Consider the following 18,927-nt stretch of genomic DNA (forward strand, 5'->3'; position numbering starts at 1 on the left):
CGATACTGCAGTGGTCCCCATCTCTATTTTAAGACATCCACAGGCTCTTTCAGAAACACATATGACTTCATAAACGACCCCTGTAATGTATAAAATGTATATGTTGGATTTTAATTAATCTAACACTATAAACTACATAAAAGTGGATGTTTTTTTAATCATGTACAAACTTATACTGGTAATGATTGGGTCAGTTTGGTCAAGTTTGATTTGTGCTACTAGTAACAGATGCTAGACCTTTAAGTAATTTATTCTTTATATTTAGCTATTTTTATATCAAATGTATCGAACTATTTCCATTATTTATCTGACAAGTTGATGAAAAACGTTTCCCTGATGTCCAATTTTTAATATGAATTATTCCAAACTCATTATCCATTACAATGTATATGTCTTAACTTTAATTAAATTCCAGCACTTACAATATTGTGTACATCTTATAAATTATGTTGCATATCTGTAAAAAAAGGTCAATCTGTTTGACGAAAGATGAAACAAGTATTTGTAAATGTTTCACAATTGCAGGTAGTAAAATAGTTCAATACACCAGCTGCTCCTCTGTCTGTGTGATGTTGCAATGTGAACAAATAAAAGTGGAGATCAACAACAACTGAGACTGTGATGTGGCCGCAAAATAGCTTGAGATAAGATTGATTGTTTCCAAGGTCCAGAGTTATCTAATTCTGAATCTGAATCTGTTCACTCCTTCACATGCACAAGTGTGTCATATATCAGGGGAGGGGGCAAAGTGCTGCAAGCCAATCCCAGTAATGGTCTATTATGTACAATTCAATTATTAGCATAATGATCTCCAACACTGTTTAATTTGAATAACTTTATTCATTTTAAAAGACTACATTTATAAAATAATTGGAATGATCCCTTTTAACTTTAGGACGAGCAGCTGATTAGATATTATTACATTAACTACACTAACTTTACTGGTCATTACATTTTGAAAGCAGAACAATTGTATTTTCTTGCTGTAAATAACCATTTTTTTGGCCAATTATTTTGCCAATTGTTCAATTAATTGGTCATTTATTGTGTCGATAAAATGTCACATAATGAATCGCTAATACTTTATTATAATAATGTTTGTATTTTTGAACAAGCCTAATGGTATTTTTAATGGAAGTAATTTATCAATATCATCCTTTATACGCAGACTTTTTGTTTAGAAGTAAAGCATTACAAATATGGAATTATAAAGTGAAATATACCCTATCCCAAAGTACCAAAAGTAAAAGTACTTATTAACAGAATAAAAATGTTATTTTTGGAATATAATTATTAATGCATTAATTAGTTTTATCACTTTACCTCTGCATCTTGTAAGAGTGAATATCATTTTAATTGCAAACTATATACTGCTGGAAAGCTTGACCTATAATAATTATCATATCTTTAGTTGATTATATATTTTTTCAATTGAAGAAAGTAATTTTAGTGTAAATAATCCCTCTTTAATAGTAGCTGAACATTTAGATATTTAAATGAAGTACAAGTACCAGAAGGTGTATACTTCAACACAGTACTACAGCAAATGTACTTTGTTACTCTGGGTATATAAATAAATGCATTACTTTCTGACGCGTTGCCACCTGACAGTAGGATCAGTTTGTTGTGTAATCCAATAAGCTCCAGTCCGTATTTCCCCTGGAGCCCATCTGGCTGACTGGCTCGGTTTGTTTACTGGCGGAGGCTGAAGAAGGGGATCCTACAGGACCTGCTGGGAGACTGTACAATCTACTTCTGTTTGTGGAAGAAGAACAGGGGAAAACAACTTTATTTCCCATGCTTTCCTCTCATTCAGATACACGCTTACTTGCTGTGGTGGCAGGAGCCTGAACACAACTCGGAGCATTTATAGGTTGTTTTTTTTTCTATTCCCAAACAAAAAGAAGAAGAAGTGCGGAGCCACGACTGAAGTCTGTCAGAGAGTGGAGGTCTCACTGAAATCTCTGCACTGACTGAGAGTACTCGTTAGAGTTGACCAGGGAAAAACTACACTTTGTTTCCCAAGCGAGAGGAATCAACTGCGATGTTTTGTTTTCGCAGGAGGGATTGAGGGATTCTTTTTTTTTTTTTACGAAAGACACGCTAACGTTACGCCACGCATGCCACAACCATCGAGTCAGCAGCTCCAAAAAATCCTCTAAATTAAGTTATCAGTCGCTTTAATGGGATTTTTCCAGCATGCAAATTGACTCTTGTATTAATAATATACAGTGCAGCTGTAAAGGTATGCGGGGGGTTTCTTAAAGTAAAATATATTGAGATAGTTGCTGAAAAGCAGCGCAAACTTCACTTGTGGCCTGGACTAGAGGTGGAGCTAGGCTAGGCTAGCTAGCTTAACCGTAGCATTTTTTCAGAACAACAAGTCTATTTTTGCTCCTTTTTTCGGACACGGACAATCTAAACTGGTTCAGTTTATCCATCAAATGCATTTGAAGACTTAAAAGGAGCTCTCATATCCCGTAGTGATGTGTGTTACGGGTGCTTTTCCATGAGGTGGCTAACTTTAGCAGTGCTAGCTTGTGTTTGAGTGAACACGTTGGACTCGTTCCTCCGCCCATCTTCCGGGATGGCTTTTATTTATTTTTGTTTACCTGTTGGCCCACTCCGCCAAACAAAACCAATTTCCTGAAGGTATTTCTCCTTCAGTCTGAACTGTGTCCTCGCCAAGGATTATTCTGCATTTGACCCGGAATAGTGGTGCATGGTGTTTTATTCCGAGTCAGTTATGTGGCTCCGGACTTTGTGTTTTGTTTTCACGGTCTGCTTTGTGATGAGCTGTCATCGAGCAAGTGGAGAGGGTAAGTAACATTATTATCACTTTTATTCATAGTTTATATTAAGCATTTTAATCATGTTAAATTGTCTGAAAACGTGGCTGGGTGGACTGTTTGTGTATAAAAACATAGACAATATGCAAAATGCTAAAGATCTACAATTTTATTTAAAAAGAAATGTCGGACTGTCAAATATTTTGCATTTTGTTGTCTATTGCATGTGAGGGGATTCACAATGACATCTAAAAATCATTACTTATTTGTTAATTTCACCAAGATAGTGAGGAAATTATTGACTCTCCTTTTTATAATTTGTTAGAGAACCTTAGGGATATACACTATTAAATCATTGTTGCATTAATTATCAGTACATTTTATACACATTATTAATACAATAGTAAGTGCAATTACATTAATTTGAAAAACATGCTTGGACATATTTTAAACATACTCATGATTCTCAGTGCTGCAAAGTTGTCATTTAAATTATAATGTTGTTATTGATGGTGATTTCTTTTTGAAGGCACGTAGGCAGCAACAGTGGTGTCGTAGACAGTCACTGCATTGAAGGGACAAAGGTTAACACTTATCGGCTATTTGGAGTCTGCAGGCACTGTAAACAATATATTTTTCTCCCAAATAAGTAAGCAGTCTGAGCATTAGGGAGAATTAAATATCTGTTATTGTGAAAGGGAAAGCCTTGGCTTGTTGCTGTGGTCAGTGCAGGAATGCAACAATAAGCCCTCTTTACAACTCCTGACAATCCCTTTTTATATTCAGCAGCCAGCAAGCACCGGGTGATAAGAATGAATGGTTAATATTTGCAATCACCCCGAGACATTTTCAACATTTTCAAAAACCACAATCGGTATTTCACACTCCTTGAATCTGTAAACCTAAATATTGGTTGTATGTGTGAGGAAATGTAAAGCAAACCGATGGGACTACATGCTGGTTTAAAGTACTGTACAGCAAGTGTGCACTTCAAGTATGACAACACCAGAAGTCAGGCTGGTAAACAGTGACAGTGACAGTTCTTTCACTGTCTCATATACTAGAAGATGTTATCATTTTTGATCTAATCAGATGATCCAGTGGATGTTAGTGGTGCTTTATAAGTTAGATGATCATTTTCCAAGTTAACAGCTCTTCATGTGGTTTCTGTTCAAACTTGTAAAATAGCTGTTCTTTTTTACTCATGGATTTGCATATTTGAAAGAAACGTGTCCTGTGTGTTCAGTCCATGTGTTATAACCTTGTCTTGAGTTGGGAAATGAACTCACAGTGTTGTTAAGATACAAGGCAGGCATTTAAAATAAACAAAATGCTTAAAAATCGTAATAAAGCTTAAAAACTCCACAATAAGCAATTCAAATGTATATAGCTATCAATTAAAAACTCTGTGGTGTGATGACTTGTTTACAAAATAATTATTTCTATAATTGTTGCTCTCATTTATGTCCTTCAAATCTGTACATACAACAGAGAATGCATAACAAAATACATCACATTTCGTTTTGGTGCACAAATGCAAAACTAAAGGCATTTAAAGATGCTTTTATTAGGATTATCACTCAGTAAATACTCCCTAAATGCTCTTGTGTTTTCACCCTTTTTTTCTGCTCCTTGCGAAAACATTGCTCCCAGGTTTGTGCTGTCTTACAATAACGTTGACTCAAGCAACACATAATCCTCTTTTGTACGGTATAATAAGTTTGTCCACTTTATGTAAACACAGCATGTAGCCCCAGGTAGCTCTAAATCTCCCCGACTACTGCAGTGCTGCGTGTGGCTGTGGTCGGATTTAAGAGGCGCTCTGAAGGAAAAGCAAAGCACAAGCTCTCTCACTTTTCATCACATTTTAGTGAGGGGCGAATACAGCGATGTCATCAAACCAGTTTGAGCAAGAATTTTAAGACATCAAGTTGTGTAATTGTGCACTTCAGCCCCTTCCACCCCCCTCGAGCTCCTCTCAGACTGGAGAGAGAACCGCAGAAGGGGAGAGAACCTGGGCCTCACACCGGTCTATTTTATAAGCTGGACTGACCAGTGTCCAAGTCAGGAAACCTTGATGGAAACATTCGCTTAATAATAGGAGCTTATATTTAGTGGCAGCGTGATATTCATTTAGTTTATTTATAATCAGATGGCTGCTAAAACGCTCAATTGTAACTGCAAATATGTATTTTTTACATATATTATACTTCAGATAGCTCCAGCTTGGGCCTCTTATTATAACATTACATTCAAGTCACAGAGCTAACCATCTGTTTTTCACAAAGATGAATATAAACAAGTGATCTTGCTTACGTTTACAGTTACTGATCTTCTAATATCTTAGATTCTTAACAATCATGACCAAAAAAGATTCTGCTGTCAGCTGCACAATCACATTTTTAACCTGTTTCTCAAGTTGTGTCACCGTCTTCTTACACATATGTCACCTTGGAATGACATGTTCGGGCTCCATTTGTACATCGTGAAACAAAATGTAAAAGACAACTTTACCTCAGGCTATTTGTCTGAAGGTTTTTCTATCATAAAAACATTTTATTAAGCCAAATAAGATCATAGATCCAGTATATTGTTGGGTCGAGGACCATTTGATATATAATTGCATTTTGAGATTGTAGTATCAATAGTAGGCAAATTATAAAGAGAATAGAGACAGGTGGTACAACACGATACAAAAGAGGCACAAACAGTGTTTTCCATCAGCTCGTTTCAACTCAGGTTTTGTGTGGAGGTCTCAGGTGGTCAGATTGTCAGATTGCAGCGTATTGTTGTGCCATTATAAAGCATCACTTTATCAAGAATGTCAAATGGCGGGGGACCCGATGAAGCCCCTGCAGGCTGTTGTTGAGATCCACTCCGGTCACAGCAGGTCTCGAAGGCAGGCAGCAATCCAGAGTCCTGGTACTCGTGATTTAGGCCTTCCGACAAGGAGGGCATTTGTAAAGTGATGAAACTGTCATCTCCCCTCCACCACCAGCACTTCTCCAAAAACACTGCAAACAAACTGCCACTGCTGTTTTGAAAAAGTCACGAGCACGCTTGACATGTATACAATGGAATCATCTTTACACTTGTCTACCCTCAACAATGTCCGTTTAATCCCAGTTGACAAATTCATGTTTGAAAATTATATACTGCTTTGAAAATGTAGTAAACTGGCACTCCTTCACTCCGACCACACAGGCGTCTGTCAAGGAAGCCTTGTTGTGTCACATCTTTACCCTTGACACCGTTAACAATAAATGTGCTTGCTGTTGTGCTCTCACACTTCAGAGGTAATAATTACCTCACTGCCAACATTGATGAGAAGAATATTATATAGTATAGAATATTGTATCTGAGTGCAGCTGGCGGGCGATCACCAAACGATCTTTGGTCCGGAGCCATCCATACAGGATCCTCTTCAAATGCCTCACGAGGGAACTTTGTGGTTTAATAGGCTTTCTCTAAAAGCCTGAATCACTTTTATTTCATTGTATTCCCTCTAATGTAATGCATTGTCATTGGGCAGCACTTGCTATGTCACCCCTACCTAACAGCTGGCTCATTTGATAACCCGCTCTAAAGACATGTATAGGCGAGCCTGTACTCTTGAGACATTTACCAAGAATAGAGCTGCAATGATTAGTCAACGGATCTTTATTTTAATCGACAGAAAAATAACCTGCAACCATTTTGATATTAGATTTATCTTAGTTTTTCATGCAAAAGCTTCTAAAACATGTAGATTTCCTGCTTATTCTCTGTTTTCACATCATGTTAAATGCAATATTTTATGTTTTTGACTGACAAAACATAGCAATAAAACACATTAAATTCGACTTTGAGAAACTGGAAACCTTTTCAAAATGTTCTAAATCAAACGATCTTCAAATGATTTAGTAAATATATAATAATGAAATTAATTGTTAGTTGCAGCTAGGCCTGTCGCGATAAGCAATTAATTGACTTATCGTACGATAAATAAAAATGAACTCGACTTTTCTGACCTCGATAAATTGCCGTTTAAATGTGTGTTTGTTTACATAAGGATGTGACCAGCATTTTAGCCAGGCGTGCTGTGAGGGGCGGGGCTCACACACAGCCAGGTCATATTTTTATATATATATATACACAGTCTATGGTCAGGACACTCCGTGTGAAACAGCGTAGCAGCCAAATGAATAATATAGAGACAATATTTATCGCAATAATTTCCAGGAAAATGTATCGTCCAACAAAATTAATTATCGTGAAAGGCCAAGTTGCAGCCCTACCCTAGAAGGTTGTGTCTCTGTGAGTTATATTAATACCATTGTCTTAACTGCTGTAATATATCTTATCCTGTGCAGCTGAAGCCAGGAGAAACCTCTCCTAATTAACCATAATTGCAGCCGAGAGCCTTTTTGAAGTAAAAGTTAAATGGACTGTCTGTCGACTCGTCAAACATATCCTCGAGCTGAAACGGTTGTCAGAGTTTAAGCTTGTTTGCCTATGATTTTACTTTAAAGGGGACCTATTATGCAAAATGTACTTTTGATGTCTTTTATACATAAAGTGTGTATGCCAGGGAACTCACAAAGTGTCAGAAAAAAAAACCCTCTCTCTTTTCCTCTGTACCCACATCTCTAAAAAAAGGGTGGTGCTAACAAGCAGATCCAGAATTTCGCTCCTATAACATCATTGGCGAAATGCGGCCGACGTGACACGTCCCAACCTATATTCTCCGGCACACGTGACACCAACCTATCGTCTCCGTATACAGTCGCAGCTGTGTGTCTGTGTATTCAGCAGGAGGTCTGCAGGAGGCACTTAGAGTAAAGTTGTTATATGTAATACATATAATGGCACTGTTCTAGCGGTAAACACTTAAGAAAGAACATGTCAAGCTATGTGCTGTATCAGAAACAATGCGCGGCGTGTTTTGGGAGTAATATGCTGTGTGTTTACATTAGCAAGCATGCTAACACTCAGAGCTAACCATGGAGCTAAGCTAACGCTGTAGGCTACTGGAGAGAATATGTGTAACGTAATGTCCTTGTGGTAAACCTTGCGAGAGAGAAAGGTTTGAGCTCCATACTGTTTCAGAAATAAAGCTTGAAGTGGTTAGGAGCATAACATGGCATTTAATCACCGCAGCGTTTAGCTGAGCTTCTCCCGGTAGAAATCTCTCTCTAGCAGTAGCAGGGAAAAAGCTGTATGACGCTACAAAGGGGCGTGGCTAGTAGCAGACGTTCAATTTAAAGCAGAATCAGCCTGTTTGCAACAGGGCTGCAAAAGAGGGGTGTGAGCAGTATGAGGCATGGCTACAATGGGTGATCTGTTTTGTATTTTAAGCAAAAAATGTCACAGACATGTTTTGTATAGGTATGGCCCTACAATATATTTTTCCAATATAGCATAATAGCCAGGTCCACTTTAAGAACCATAGTTAGTAATAGATTGAATGATATGTTTTCTGTGTTTACAGTGTACCTTTTTAGAACTAAGGGGTGGTGATGTTTTACAGCCGTTCTTAAAGTGGATTACATCCATACATCATACTTTCCAACCTTGAGACCTCAGAAATCGGGAGCATTTCAAAACCACCGCGGGGGGGGGGGATGCTAGTGGATCGCCGGAGCTGTAGATTAACATTATCATGCCTATTGTAGTTTGTAAGTGCAATGCCTTGCGGCCTGTAGCACCATCCTTGTTGATATGTGTGGGCTGGACCTGTATTTCACAGGAAAGGAGTGAGCAGAGGGTCGAGTTGTCCATTCTTGTTCTGTTTTCTGTGACTATCTTCCTCACCCTCTCAGATGCGCACGCTGACAAGCTACCATGGAAACCAAACAATGGTGTAGCTGTATTAAAGTCTGAGTGGAAACAGTCCTGAGTAAATCTGATTTTGTCAGAAATCGGGAGAAATGCGGGAGAAATATGACCCCTGGAGGAAACCGGGAGAGGGCAATAAAATCGGGAGTCTCCCGCGAAAATCGGGAGGGTTGGCAAGTATGCCATACATGCGTATGGACCTTTACCAATACGTCAGATTAGTAAAGGTGAACGTGTATCTCGGTGACCTCGGCATTTTGTGGATTCGGGGTTAGTTTTAGTCTGGGTTAGAAAACAACAGAGCAGCAAAACCTTGAAAAGTGAAGTTTTGCAATCAGCGAGTGTTTGTTCCTGCATGCTCATTGAGGCCTCGGTTTTCTCTGAGGCCTGGCAATAATACACGCCATCACTCTAACTACCTGTAACCAGTGTTTCCACCAGACCAGGGCTGAGAGGGCGTCCACCCCGAGGGGGGGGGGGTTTGTGTGTGTGACGTGTCACGTGACTTGAATTTTTAATTGAGCCGTCCCTTATTGATAATATCTCTTTACGTATTAGTGATGGGAATTCCGGCTCTTTTTAGTGAGCCGGATCATTTGGTTCGGCTCACTAAGAAGAGCCGGCTCTTTCGACTCCTAAATGGCTTCATTTTTCCACAGTTTACCACGGAGCCTCAGTTTCGCTGCTGCGAGGCTCCGGCACTCGCTGGCAGTACACTTTCCGTCACAGGAACACGCTTTGCTGGCGGCGAAAAGAATCCCACCAGACTCCTTTGCCCCTCCAACAGAGGGATGTCCTTGTCCTTTTTCCTTTTCGTCATTTCAAGAGATAAAAACTCTCGATCTTCTCTCGAATTATTTATTTTTTTGGAGGCTGTCAGGCAGGACCCCCCCCTGGCGGAACCGCTGCCTGTAACCCCCCCACCCCTTCATCCACCTCCTTTTTAAAGATCAGAAACTTTAGTGCCTGTTGATGCATGCAGCTGCATTGAAAGGATTGTGCTCAGACTGTGAAGAGCTGACACCCTTTAGCATAGATATGTACAGTATGTGTGCTCCTGCGTCAGTGATATATCTCTGTGCATGATGATATAAAATTAGGGCTCGCTTGTGGCCTAGGCATGTTTTACATCAGGCATTCACAATAGTATCTATCTGGATTTATTACATTGGCATTGCATTTATACTATTCTTGCTTACAACTTGTCTGCATTATGAACAGAATTGTGAGTCAGGTGTCAGATGTGAAGCAATTGACATTTTCTTGTGTGGGCGTATTTTTTCACTTAATTTGATTTAAGCTCTATGGATTTAATGTTATGCCTGGCTGACTCACTGGTGTGCTGCCTGTATGTACTGGGCCAGCTTCAGTGGATCTGTACAAATCCGATTGCATGCACTTATATATTGCAATATTGTGTAGTGGTTTAACTAACAATCACTTACTTGCCTGATTTATTAATCCATCGCAAATATTGAAAAATACACACCACAACTTTCTCTTGTCCAAAACCTAAACATATTCAGTTTATGTTTTCTGTCAGAGTCAAATCCTCTCATTTTATAAGCGGAAACCAGGAGAACATTTTTTCTGTGGACCTTTTTAGTTGAGAATTTTCCAAGGATAAGAATAAAGTTTGGTGCTTTTGCGTCAATTGAATTTATTTTCTTCATTATCTCTTTAAATGCCATTTTAATGCATTTCCATGCCTGACTGAGGGCACTTTGATTATATCTGTGTTCGAACAGTGCTCTACAAACCAGCTCCGCCTGTCTTGTTAGTGGGATAAATGTTTTGTTTTGATCGTTTTCTTGACCAAGTGATGGGAAACCATCCTTCTGGTCCTTTTTAATTAACCTTAAAAGTTCATCTGCCTCAGAGCTGCGAGCACGGAGAGACTTGGGCCATTAAAGATCTGTTCCACTAATGACTCTAATTGTCGATTCGCAGCACCCGGGCTGTGTTTTCGGTCTTGTCTGGCTCAGATTAGGTGATGTATGGAAAGCAGGAGCTGGCCGAATCGCCATAGTAACCTTCGTGATGTCTCCCAGTTTGTTCTCTTTCTCAACAATACAGGCAGCATTTCAATTCTGGGATGCACCTGGTTCGTTTAGCTGGAGCTGTGTGAAGTCTTCACGGACAGAATTTGTTGTTCTCAAGGCCAGAGCGACAAAAACAGTGCTGTTTTTTTTTTTTATAGAAGTTACAATTTCTGCCAAAGTTTTGTTTCTAAACTAAGTGTTCACACATGGATAAGTCGGCTCGGCCAATGTTTTCTCTGCTGCCGCTCTAAAATTCCTCACTTACACACCAAGGCTGCCATGTTCTAGTTTCCAATGTGAGCCACTATCAGTACGGCCGGAGTGTATTAGATTCTCTATTGGGAATGCGCTGCTAAAAATACTGGCCTGGCTGAAAGTGTACACTGATAGGAGCCTGGACTCGCCACCCTGTGATGATTTGCCTTCTTCACAGGGTCACCCAGTGCTCTGCTGGAGACCACACTGTCCCCTAGTACACTGCTAGGGTCTTTGTCTATTAAATTGTTTTGTTTGAGAGTGTGTGGGGTCTTTTATGAAAAGATGGAGGCTCTTTGTAGCGTTAAATGTATTAGTCAATGGATCTACAGGAGGCATTTGCTGCAAATTCCTCCATCAGTTGCAGTCATTTTGATTAGCAGTGTTTAATTTAGAGGCAGATAAGGTTTTGTGACATGCCACGTCATGCTTACAATTCAGCTGTACTCCTCGGACACAACCACAAAGGGAGCTGCAGATCTAAATGTATGACATGTTCTTTTTATCGAGCCAGGTTGCTTTTAATAGCTTGCAGTTTAAACCCATGTTAGGACATTTTGTGTGTATTTTAAACGCGTCAAAGTTGTAGGCTGAACTTCAGATAACTGCTGCGGGGTGAGTCTGCTGGTTAAGGTCATGCAGTGAAAAGCTTGTTGTTTGGACTTGGTCTGGTAGTGTTATGCAGCAGAAGGTGTAAAAGGAGCCGCTGCCATAAAGAGGTGTACGCCTAGCTGTTATACCTCTTCCCCCCTCATGGTTGACCAGTTGGCCCGATGCATGGTTGGTAAACAAATACAGTCCACTCTCCAGGCAGCACACCTCCAGCTGCAGCCATGACTTGTGAACTGTATAATTGGGCCTGGAATGTCCCACATCTCAGCCGCAAAGGAAAACATCTTACTTGTGTTATGTCACACAAAGCATATGCTTAAGAGTTTGGCTCATTTGCAGAACAGAGAGCTAAGGATATCCTCATTACTGTTAGCTCTGCTCATACAGAGCCCCCTGAGTGTAATATGGTTTAATGTATTTTCCAGTAGGTTTCAAAAGCACTGAATACTGCACTATCTGAAGTTTTAGTACAGTTGACATTCTGCCAGAGCTAAAAATAACGAGCTAAATTGGTTTAAAATACAAATCCACATGGACTGAAAAGAATGCGCACCCCTTACTCATCAAAACATAAATAAACAATATAAATAGTTGTCAATGGTGTTAGTTAATGACCAATATTTACAGTCACATACTTACAGTAACTCATAGTAGAGAGCCATACACTATTATTTACAATTAACTAAGAAAACAGTCAGATACCTGACACTTGATATAGTGTAAATATGCAATAAACTAAGTGATTCGTTGAAAAAAAAGACGATTTATAATAGCTATTTGCAGCCCTACATTAAACTCTTGTATCATTGTGATACAGTATAATTGAAAATGATTTGAGACGGTAAAAATGTAACTCATCTCTAGCATAGTGAAAGGGGACCTATCATGCAAAATGCACTCTTGTACGTCTTTTATACATGAATATGTGTCCCCGGTGTGTCAGGGAACTCACCAAGTGTCAGAAAACACAACCCTCTCTCTTTTCCTCCATACCCAAATCTCTAAAAAAGGGTCTGCAACGGATCTGACACAGACTGATCCAGATTTGAATTATTTTCTACGTCACAAAAGGGGTGCTCCGCTTAGTGGTCAATTCTCCACCTATCAGGGGAATGAGAGGTTGGGCCACGGCCGGCCATTGCCGCTCGAAAGCGCTGGAGACGCTGTAGTACATATGCCAGGCCTGTGAGTGGCGCTGTAGTCTGCCACAAAAGCAGCGAAGAAGACATCCCTTGCATGGTTGCCATGGTTGCCCCTTCTGTTTATTCTCCGCTCTGGCTCCCTCCCAGAGGCAAGCTTTTGCGCCTCCTGCTTTAAAACAAATGAATAATGACTCTATATAATCATATGTAAGGGATAATGTGCAGCGACGCGGTCATTATGGGGAAAAGAACACGACAGGCTGATCAGGAGCCCAACGCGAAGCGGATGGATCTAGATCGGCATGAAGGTGTTATTGCGGGTTTCTGCCCCATTACTTCTCTTCTTACTTCTATAAGAATAAAGCACGGTGGACGGAGATCTCTTTTTCTCCCCCTCTCCTCCTCGCTGCAGCCCAGCAGCTGATCTCAAAGCATGCTCCCCTCTCCTGCAGGGGGGCGTGGTCAGCTGCAGCTCACAGAATCAGCCCCCTGCAAAAACAGCGCTGGAAAGAGCAAATAGAGCGAAATGAGGCATGGATAAAATGCAGGATATGTTTGGTATTTTGAAAAAAAAACTATATTTATATACTTTATATAGGTATGGCCCTACAATATATTGTTCAAATATAGCATGATATCCCCTTTTTAAGGAATGTCTCGTGAAACAGGATCATGTGTGGGTGAAGACTGACAAAGCCACAAATCTTCTACTGGTGCAATACGTGACCATTAGTGCTTCAGTTCCCCCTCCCACCCAGACAAATATTTTTAATGCATTAGCTAGGGTTTTTTATGGTCTTGAGTTACAGAAGCAACTCCACAAATCAACTCGGCATTACCAAGGATGAGCATAGACTTGCTCTGAGGACAGCACTCCATATTTGACAGTGGCTCACAGCCAGATATGTGGTTGCTAAACAAAATGTCAGCAAAGACGGTCTGGTCTTTATCAAAGCCAGAGACATCACCACATATTTTTCAGTAAAATATTCCCTCTAATTACCAAGAAATCTATTTTTTTCTTTAGTCCTTGAGACCGTGTCTGACTTCTTTAACCTCCCTTTTCCAGTTTACAGAGCAGACATCTTGCCTATTGCATCAGTCACGTTCAGCACACCATAAATATTATTAGGGAAATGCTTTTTTAATGTTGATGTCCAAAAGCCATAACATTTCCTATTCATAATAAAATAATGTTTAGTTACTCATAAAACGTAACATGTGCATCTTATCCTTTCCACAGAATGGTGTTTGTTTTGTGAGTCATCAATGAAGGTTGTTCCTCTAGTTTCTAAAGAACCTTTGTATTTCCTTTTATATCTTTTCAGTTTGTCCGAGCAAGGACATCCGCAACAATGTGACCAACCTACGAACGCTAGAGAACTGCACTGTGATCGAAGGCCACCTGAAGATATTACTCATGTTCAGGACCAAGCCTGAGGATTTCCGGGGCATCAGTTTCCCCAAACTGACGGTGGTCACCGACTACCTGTTGCTCTTCAGAGTTTACGGCATGGAGACCCTCAGCGATCTTTTCCCCAACCTTACGGTCATCAGAGGCAACAACTTGTTCTTCAACTACGCCCTGGTGATGTTCGAGATGCTCCAGCTGCGAGAGATCGGCCTCCATAGCTTGATGAACATCACCCGTGGAGCAGTGAGGATTGAGAAGAACCCGGATCTCTGCTACCTCTCCACTCTGGACTGGTCCAAGATCCTGGACACAGTGGAGGACAACTACATCATGGCTAACAAGAACGACAGAGAGTGCGGAGACGTTTGCCCGGGGGCGGCCATCGGAAAGACCACCTGCCAGACCACCACCATCAACGGACACTTCAGTGAACGCTGCTGGACCCAGAAGAACTGTCAAAGAAGTAAGCAGTCTTTTTTTATAACTCACAAGTTATATATTTTGTACCTCTGTGATTCTTTATAACAGCACTGGAGTATTGCCTAGCTCTGATCCATAACCATAATACAACATATCACGTCCTTGGACACAAAACATTTCATAAACTTGACAATCATAGAGTTTGAAATGAACCAAATGGGAAAAAATTATCAAGACTCTTTCTGGCAGGGATTTAAATGCTATATAAATAGGACTCCCATTTTAATCTGGTGTGGCTGCAGTGTTATTTCTGGCCACCGGTGACTGCAGGCTAAATACAACCTAGTGCTTAAATTATTAATTGCTTACACTTACACTTTTGATAGTTTATTTGTTTTTAAATTAAAAACATTAGTAGGTCTAACCTTCAACCTCACTGTGAGCATTTGCTGCTTTTTTATTGTTTCAAATAATTATTCTCATTAAACAGATTTATATATATGAATAAAGAATCTGTAGTAAATGGGACACGAGTTGAAGCGTTCTGGTCTATCATGATGCATATTGTCCAGCCCTACATCATAAACCTTTGTACTTCCCCTTTTTTAGATGAAACCATATCAAGTGCTTATTATTAGATACATTTTTCATAATTTTCCTACTGTTACATTTTTCCAGTGACCAGTAGTAGCTTGTGTATTTTTTCCTCCGCTACTTTCCGTCAACACATCATTATTTCCCTCACACATCCAACCGGTCTAACATTTACTGAATTCAACTCGCCATTTGGACCAAATTAAAGCACATGATGGTTGGTGTTTGAAACAAAAATAGTTTCTTGTTCGCGTTAGAATCAACGACTGCTTGTAGCCTAAAGCTGTTTAGCCAAAAGTTGGTTTTGTCCGTTTTTAGTGTTGAAATGTCAGAGCAGTGTCATGTGCTCAGGTTTAGTTAAATAGTCCAAGTTCTGTGTCAATGCAGCTTGAACTGTACTCTAATGTGACGCAACACTTAGACATGGACTGTAGTTTTGTTATTGCTCATGTAGTGGACGAGGTAAAGAAGACATTTAACGTCATGGCACATTTCACATTGTCCCATTTAAGCAAAGCTCCTGCGAGACGGGCCTTTCCCTCTGTGTTCTGTTTTTTACTGTAAAATGACAAGCCCACCCATTTCACACTGCCAAAGAGTTCAAGTTCGAGTGCTGAGAAGAATTTTGCGCATGGGTGCTGTCTGAACACCTTGGCTCGCACCATTACGCAACAGATCACGCATTAGTTTAACGGCTCTTTTGAACAAGTTTCCCTGCACGTCTGCCTTTTTAAAACTCTTAGTAATGTTTGTTTTGTGAGGCAGCTATATGTTGAGCTGACCATCATTATGCTCTTCTGTACCCTTTTCACTAGTGTTTTATTTATAGATTTTCCAATGACTTGAGGTGATTGCTTATAGTTGAGGAAGTGTTGTATGAAAAGTCTCACAGCAGAGATGATTTCCTTATTGTGTGCCATTCTCTGAAGATAAATCAAGCTCAAAGGTTGACCGGCAAGCTCTGATCTCCAGTCATTGGCCTGCATTCGGCACAGGCAGGGCCTGTGGTCTTGTGGTCTGTGACTTGCGGTTTTTTGCCTACTTTCACTAAAGCATGAAAAGATCTGTTAAGCCCCAGAACCACAGGACAGAGAGCAAGGCATTCCTTGTTGACTTCAGATGTGCCAGTTGTTCCTGCTTTTTATAGACCTGCTGTAGTTTATAAAGTAAGCTACTATTCCCAAATGTGTTGCTTTTAGTCCAGGTTCAACAGTCACGTTCTTGCTTGATTTGCGGGACCAGCGTTGCTGTCGGGAAGAAAAGCAATGTGGAGCGGCACCTCACCGCTTCATAAGGAGTTTGACTGTGATTTTCCTTCTGGCAGAATCTACACATCAGCCCCATTGAACAGCATAGTCGTGCCAGCCTATACTGCACATGAGGGGCAGAGCTTTACTCTGTGTGTGTGTTGCAACTTGCATGGCGTAATTTCCACTGGGGACAGTGGAAATCCCACTTTTCGAAATCCCGTTTGCGTCCCCCCACTTTACAAATATGTTATTTTTTAACGCAAGCCGTCATCGCCACGGAGGAGCACACAGCCTCTGTGAGCGAGCGAGACAGAGAGAGCGAGAGAGCACACCTTTATCCATTTAATATAGTTGTAAAAAATAAAGTAAGAAATCATTCCGATGTGTACTACTGTATCGGACAGTAAAAAAAAAAAGGGGAGTGATTAGTAAAATATGCATAAATAAAAAGAAAGAATGCTAATTAGGTAACATAAGATAAGAATAAACAAGTTGAAATGTTTGTTATTGGTTGTGATCATATTCTAAAGATGTTTGGATCATTGAAAAGTATACAGCTCCCTTTCATGAGTGTTGAGAGCTGTATCCATAAATTCATTTTGTGCTCAAAGTGCACCAGATTGATGCATTTCACTTCAACATTTTAAAATAAATCCTCCCAGGGGAGCATGCCCCCGGACCCCCCTAGAGGAGGTGAGGACCCCCCTAGAGGTTGTGAGGTCCACCCCCAAATAAAGCAGGTTAAACTAATTAAATTGAATACATTTTCTTTTAGTAAACACTGAAAGTGGGTCCCGCAGACCCAAACAGCACACAAAGGTTAAAGGTAAGCATATCATAATGTTAAAATGTGCTAAATATATACACTGCAAAAAACAACACAAAAGAGGAGTAACAGTAGCTCATGACTCATAGCTCACTTTTTTTGAAAGTAGCTCTCATCCTAAAAAAGGTTGGAGACCCCTGCTTTAGTCATATCTATTCTCTTCAGGTCTCAGGTCTGCTGTTGTTTTGACTCTGATTTATTTTTTATAAACAAATGTGGAGGATTGATCAAAAGTAGCATTTGAGAGGTAAAATATAATTTCACTTCGCCTAAAAATCTCACTCAAATAGGGACTGTCTGGGACTTTTTTTGACTCCAAAAAGTGTCTGTCAGCTCTCTTAATAAAAAAGAAACGCAGTGGTTAAGTGCCAGAGGTAACTGTGGGTCCCACATCATTTCTGCAGTCTGTACACCAACAGAAAACAAAGCGGCAGAACCACGAGGCTTGGCTTAGTGCCCATGTTTGGAGTCAAAACCCATTTCCCTTCCCTGCTTCTATAACAGGGGTAATTTGAATTTATCTCCTAATTTCCCCCTCCTTTTTACACCAAATTGGGTGCGTCCGTTAAGCAAAGTGGCAAAGCAAGGTTGCAGGAGTTGCTCATCACCGAAGTTGATTAGATTTGGCTACAGAGACACACAAACGCACACCATGCCAACGTGTTTATTAGTGGCAAATACATGACATCATCCTGTGCAGCATCTCTCTCATCCTTGAAATTAACTCCCTTATTATTAATAAGGTTTGATAAGTTATAGAGTTCTATTCAGGGGTGCACATAACTTGTTTGCCCTGGTTCTCAAAGGAGCACCTGGAGATGTTGCTTGGTGCGCATCTTTAAAATGAAATAAACCGGACCTTTTGAGGGGGTCTTGACTTTATGAACGGGGGGAGGTGCGCTAGTGAGCACGCAGCAGGGTTACTGTGTGGAGCGCATAAAGCAGACCCTTCACGCGATAGCGAGGGGTAGAGCGAGGGATCGCAGATGCTGTCGTTCTTCGCGGACGGATTAAAAAAATTAAACCTAAAGTCAATGTGTGGGAAACCCTGCTATCTTACCAGTTCTTATGCAACTCGCATCTCTCTCTCTCTCTCTCTCTCTCTCTCTCTCTCTCTCTCTCGCTCTCTCTCGCTCTCTCGCTCTCTCGCTCTCTCTCGCTCTCAATGTTGGTGCGCAAATGCGCCTTTTTTCAAATGATCCGGTACTCTTTTTTGGCGTGGGGTGTGCATGCGCCTCTGCGCACCAGTTATGTGCAGCCCTGGTTATATTAGAAGGTAGTGCCAGACAAATACTTTCACACGTCGGACATTCGTTTGAAAAAATAATTAAAATAACCATGACTTCCTTTTGAATAAACAGCCATGTCTGAACAGGCTTAATGCAACCCAAAATAAAATAAGTTCATAAAGTAAACTACCTTTCCCAGTCGTGATGTGTCCTCTTCACGTCTCAGGTCACCTAATGGAGTATACACCGAATCATGTGTCCATCCTGTTATTCATGTCTTTATTAGTTTTGGAGTAAATTAAGTTCAATGTTAATCCAAAATATATCAAATACTATTTAAAAACAATCTGTAACTGTCAATAATCAGTAGTTTTAAAACCTTTTGTTTTAAGTATATACATTTAGTTGAAAACAAAGGTTTATGAAATGTGTTTCAAAAAACTTTTTATTTCCTTCTAAAAATAATTGGGTTGAATGACTGGGTGAAGGGAAATGGTACCGTCGAGTGTATTTACTTGTGATGAAGTATTATTTCTT

General features: G+C 40.2%; 1 protein-coding gene across 1 annotated transcript in view; it reads left to right on the forward strand.

The window, feature by feature from the left end:
• Positions 1–1,684: 1,684 nt before the first annotated feature.
• insra (insulin receptor a) overlaps positions 1,685–18,927 on the forward strand; it is a 55,167-nt gene continuing 37,924 nt past the window's right edge. The window contains 2 exon segments of the mRNA XM_034208472.1: positions 1,685–2,819; positions 13,986–14,534. Of these exon segments, the coding sequence (XP_034064363.1) occupies positions 2,723–2,819; positions 13,986–14,534 (646 nt within the window). The 5' untranslated portion in view covers positions 1,685–2,722.

The sequence above is a fragment of the Gymnodraco acuticeps genome, unplaced genomic scaffold (genome assembly GCF_902827175.1).
Source record: "Gymnodraco acuticeps unplaced genomic scaffold, fGymAcu1.1, whole genome shotgun sequence".
Lineage (NCBI taxonomy): Eukaryota > Metazoa > Chordata > Actinopteri > Perciformes > Bathydraconidae > Gymnodraco > Gymnodraco acuticeps.